The 5,618-nt window shown below is 33.4% G+C and overlaps 1 protein-coding gene across 1 annotated transcript; it reads right to left on the bottom strand.

The window, feature by feature from the left end:
* pvalb1 (parvalbumin 1) lies at window positions 1-5,384 on the bottom strand. The gene is made up of 5 exons (XM_067382683.1): window positions 5,343-5,384; window positions 4,858-4,937; window positions 2,490-2,622; window positions 2,293-2,402; window positions 1-279 (listed from the first exon to the last, which is right to left on the bottom strand). The coding sequence occupies exons 2-5, from the start codon at window positions 4,916-4,918 to the stop codon at window positions 254-256; spliced, it is 330 nt and encodes a 109-aa protein (XP_067238784.1). The 5' UTR covers window positions 4,919-4,937; window positions 5,343-5,384; the 3' UTR covers window positions 1-253.
* Window positions 5,385-5,618: the final 234 nt, after the last annotated feature.

The raw sequence follows: 5,618 nt of genomic DNA, 5'->3' as shown, positions 1-5,618 counted from the left end.
CTATATTTATTCCTTGTTTTTCACTCTTCCCCAGAAGTGCATTCAAGATTGTACATTTGCACAAGCCAATGGGCTTGAAATAAAACATCCAACTAACACAAACATACCCTTATCCAGACACATACTCGAAACTGAGTAAACTGTCCAAAGTCAGTCATAAATAAGATCATATAAAAAAGTTCAGCTGAGAAAGGTGTGAGCTGTCATGAGTTCTGGTTCCTTGAATATGGAAGGGTCTTGGTCAGATGAAAATTTAAGCCTTTACAAGAGCAGCAAACTCTGTGAGATGAGACAAAGAGATGAGACAGAGATGAGACTACCATTCATTAATTCTGCAAATATCACCAATTTCATTTCCAAATATCATCAAGGGTCTGCTAATGTTGGTAAACTGCACTGCCGATCATCATCCTTGACCACAGTATAGAGCTTCAGTAGATGCCACCAAGAAAGCAGGAAAGTACATTCTTAGGCCTTTTGGTTGTAAATTCTTTTGGACTATTTGTTGGCTACGTAAAATCATTTAACTGACTAACATAGATCATGTTGAAATTGCAAGAATTAATTGTGATAGGTTTGGTAGCATATGTGAGAACGGGTTGAAAATGCTATTGCAAATCGTCTTTGTAAAGAAAAATAAAATTCTATGAAAAAAAAATTATATGTACAGAAAATGTATAATAATAAATACTGTTTTTTATTTGCATATGAATAAGTGCAAAAATAAATATTAAAATATATATGTAAAACAAATGTATGTCTGCAATTAGAAATTTTCAAAAACTTTTCACTTGGTAGTCTCCGTAAAAATAGGTTAAAATGTTATTGAAAATTTTCTTTTAAAAGTTAATGGAAAAAACAAACAAACAAGTATGTTAATGTAAATGTGTGGAAAATGTATAATAATCAATAAAAAAATGCATAGAAATAATATTGTATGTAAAAATTTAAATATTTATGTAAAAATTATATCTACAATTAGGATTTTTTTTTTTTTTAATTTTTGCTCTTGGTAGCATCGGCAAGAATGGGTTGAAAATGTTATTGCAATTTTTTGACAAAGAAAAGTTAAAATTTAATGAAATTTTTTACATTTATATGCATGAAATATGTATAGTAAATTGCATATGAATATATTTTACGTAAATATTAAAATATGTGTGTGTGTGTGTGTGTGTATATATATATATAAACACACACACAATTAGTAAATTAAATTTTTTTTAAATGTTTCTTATAATGTAGTATAATTGCAAAATTTGCTTTAATATACCTCTTAAACATCATTTATGTATTTATAATTTGCATATGAATAAATATCTAAGCAAATAATGAAATATATGTAAAATATTTCTACAATTAGATTTACATTTTAAAAAAAATTCACTGTATTTTATTCATGTTGAGGCGAGTATAAATGTTGGCAGAGCAAGTAGAAATCTGAGCTACTGGCTACAGCAATTCGTAACTATTTTATGTTTTGCTTAATTGGTGGCTAATTCGTATGATCTCGCTTGTACATTTTCATAAGATCTGTTTAAACCCCAATGATGGGTACGTTTAGGGGCAGGGTTATGGGTGGTCTTTCATAAAGACTTTCTCTTGAAAATCCTACATTTTTGTATGATTCAAATCATACGAATTAATGCGAAATCGTCACCTCATGGAATAGTTACATTTTCCAGTTTGGCCTGACCCAGTGTTGATAATTTAGTGTCTTTTCACAACCCTTTAGTGACTTTTGTTTTCTTTCAAAAAAGTGACTAGCGACAAATCTAACGACTTTTTGGACTGCTGGTTGACATGTAGTCAGTCACTATATCACACTCTTTCCGTTGTCTCACAGATAATATGTAAATTAGGACAGCTTCATTGGATTTTCTGCTGTATATTATATTAAGATACAGTAATGTGAGTATGGATTAGGAGAGAAAACAGATGTAAAGTGCCAAAAGTTGGCGCATTACATCATCTAGTGACATTTTGTGACTTTTTGAGCAGGCTTTAGCTACTTTTCATTGAAAATAGTTGGCAACGCTAACCTGACCAAACTAGCAGAAAAAAATGTAATGTAATGTAATATAATGTTGTTATATTATTATGCTAGACAAAATCCTAAATGTCTCTTTTTCCGTCAATTTCTTCTGTGGCTTTACCCAATTTCTGGAGCTTGTACCCAAGCTTTCACACCAAAAATTAAGATACGCTACGGAATTTGAATGAAAAGCACTTTCTTGATGTGTGTTCAACTCTGAGGTGTAAAATTAGCTCGAAGTGACATTTTTCATTTACCATCAACTCCAATCTTGCCATCACCATCACTGTCACCAGCAGAAAGGAAGGTCTTGGTCTCATTGTCGGTCAGAGCCCTGGCACCAGCCTTGAAGTTCTGCAGGAACAGCCTACAGAAAGAGCACAAGCCTGCTATGAAGCCCACAACTGCCTCTGTTTGACATGGTCCAATGTGTATGATTTATTCTGAGTCTCACTTCAGCTCCTCCTCCTCAATGAAGCCACTGTTGTCCTGGTCAATGATGGCGAAAGCCTTCTTGACCTCATCAGAGGACTTGGCTGACAGGCCAACCTTGGCGAAGAAGGACTTGTAGTCAAAGGAGTCAGCAGCTGTGGAGAGAGAGTTTTGTGTCAAAACATGACATTCATTTGATCAAAATATTCTAATTGAAATATTGCTATGATGCTAATGAGGCCTGGCTGAGTCCAGGCACTTTTACACTAACTCAACTAAAAGAACCTTCTCAGGCTGATGTTGTGGCAAGCTATGAACAAACATTTGTCAAGTAACATTTAGAGAACGTTCATTCAAGGTTATCTAGTCTTTAATAATGTTAGCATTAGCACGAAAATGGTATTTATACATGGTTCATGGTATGTTTTTATGAAACATCTTAGTTGGAGGTTCGCCTAACATTTTTCAAATATCACTACTGCTAATGTTCAGAGAACATTCAAAAGTAACATTTCCATTGTTTGAAGAATGAAAAACTGGAATTTCCCCTTAGTGTTTGCATAAAAAAGCGACATTTTCAACATTCAGACAATATTCAGAATATTCAGACTATAGAATAACACAAGAAGCGTCACTCGTATTGTTTTGAATGGGATAAAGTGCAACGCGCAATATGGCGGAATAAGTCCCGCCTTCAAAATAAGAGGCAGTCGCCGATTGGTAAAGTCATCGCATCACACCGTTAGAAGCTCCGGTTCCTATAGAAACAGTCAGACGCGCGCCTCCGAAATGAGACACAAGAGATGCGCATTTACGCATTCGCATCAGCTTGATCCAGCCTGAAAAATACCATTTTTTGTCTGCCATGTTTTTTGTTTAGAAACAAAATTTATGAGACAGATGTTGTCAGATTTCATTGGTGATTTCTAATATGAAATTTAATTGAAAGCTTGAGAATCAAACAGCTTTGGAGAATTTGATGTTTCCCCATTCAAAGAGATAAGAGTGCAGCTCTTCGAGAGGCATTTCAAAGATGGCCGCCGAGTGAAACGACTTGTCTTAAAGGGACTTTGATGACGTTTTCTAAGAAATATATACTACCAGAATATACACTACCAGTTAAATATATGCAGATTAATTTCTTATTACTATTTTTCACATCTTATAATGGCAGCCATCAAATACATTTCAGAATAAAAGTCATCAAAAAATACAGAAATATTAAATAGATGTTTATGGAAGAAAAAAATTGAACTAATCAAAACTATCATAGTATTTCTGTGTATACTGGCCACTTGTTGACTTCTTTCCCCTAAATATCCTGTAAAAATGTATTATATTTATTAAAATTTAAATATTCATTAATATTGTAGTTTTGAAAAAGAAATTAAACTTCTACATATCAAATTTCAAGCATTTAAGCAGAAGTCTTTAGATCATGTTTCTAAATAACCCAAATATTTGTTTGTTTGTTTTTCACAAGTGTGTATTTATTCATATATATCAAATCTTCAGATTAAATTTGCCCACTTTTTGATGTTTTTTTCCTCCCTCAATATTCTGTCCAATTTGTAAATGACTTCCTTTGGTGTTTTATCTGATATATATCTCATAAATGTTATAATATATTAATTTGATTTATTATTTATTATACTCTTAAACATTATTTATTTATTTATTAATTTATTTTTAATATCATGAGTCTAATGTATATCAAATCTTCAGCTGCCTTCTTTTTGACTGTTTCCCCCCCTCAATATCCTGTCCCATTTGTTTCTTATATATTTGTTTCTTGTATTATGTTTATTGTAATTTTTATATTTATTAAGATTTTAGTTTAGGAAAAGAAATTCAACTTCTACTAAACAATCAAGCATTATGGAAGAAGTCTTTAGATAAGATAATATAATATAATATAATATAATATAATATAATATAATATAATATAATATAATATAATATAATATAATATAATACACCCCACATTTTACATTTAATACATTTAATACATTTAATTAAATACATTTAATACATTAAATTGTTTCAATATACCTCTTAAAATATTATTTATTTATTTCTTTATTTTGGATTTCATGCATCTATATTTATTCATTCAGATTAAATTTCACTTATTGGTAACTGTTAATCTCTTTAAAATGATTAGCAAGCATCCATGCATTCTGCAACACTTCACAGATCATTAGTTCATGTGCATTCATACAGTCAGGTAATATAATATCGTCAGAAGCCTTTTGGCTCATCCGTTTTTATATTTGAATGCACACAAGCTAATGACCAGTGGTTGTTATTGTCTTCTCAATGGCAGTTATTATATAGTATTTCCCCAGATGTGATACACTGCAGTCTGAGATGATCACATGATGTCTTACCCTGGCAGGCAGCGATAGCAGCATCCACATCAGCTGCGGCGAGCATAGCAGCAACGGCCATTTTACTGGTTCTGATTAAGCTGCAAAATAGCACAACATTGAATAAGAACAATTCATAAATGAACTCAGCTTATGCAATGTATTCCCCCATAAGTTCTAAGTACACATGATTTTCCTCTTTCTCACAATCAGCATATCAACAGAGGCTAAAGCACAGTAAACACAATAAGTGACAGTTCCTATTTACACAACCCCTTATTTTATCTAGCCATCCTCAGCGTCAAGCCATCAACACTATAGTGTCCAAGGTCTGCGGTCTTTAGCATCCGGATGTGTGACCCCGAGCACAGATGCTCTCCTGATGCTCTCCGTTACCAATACAACATATTCCAAGGTCCCTGTCCGTGAGCTGTGATGATGTTCAGTAGAGAAGCCTGATCCTAAAGCATTAAAGCATGTCAGATGAATTCATCCACTGCACTCACCTTGTGCTTGTCTAAGGCGAGTGAAAAACCGAAGGAGTTAGTCGAGGTGTGAGCGGCTCTTCTGCGGCTCCTGGCTTATATACCCTCAGCCTCACCATTTACAGGAATTCGATGCTCAGTAACAGATAGGTCTACGTTTGGAATAGTGTCGAAAAAATGTGTCCAGTAGTCAAGTTGGGCTATTTTTAGCCTCACAAACGATGCTCAGAACCATGTGTGGGACCCTATAGATCATGAGGCCCTCCTCCTTGAGCTGGGGTCAAGCAGCCGTCCCTT

The sequence above is a fragment of the Chanodichthys erythropterus genome, chromosome 3, assembly GCF_024489055.1.
Source record: "Chanodichthys erythropterus isolate Z2021 chromosome 3, ASM2448905v1, whole genome shotgun sequence".
In the NCBI taxonomy this organism is placed as follows: Eukaryota; Metazoa; Chordata; class Actinopteri; order Cypriniformes; family Xenocyprididae; genus Chanodichthys; species Chanodichthys erythropterus.
The sequence above is the reverse complement of the archived record's forward strand: the minus strand, read 5'-3'. Positions and strand labels throughout refer to the sequence as shown.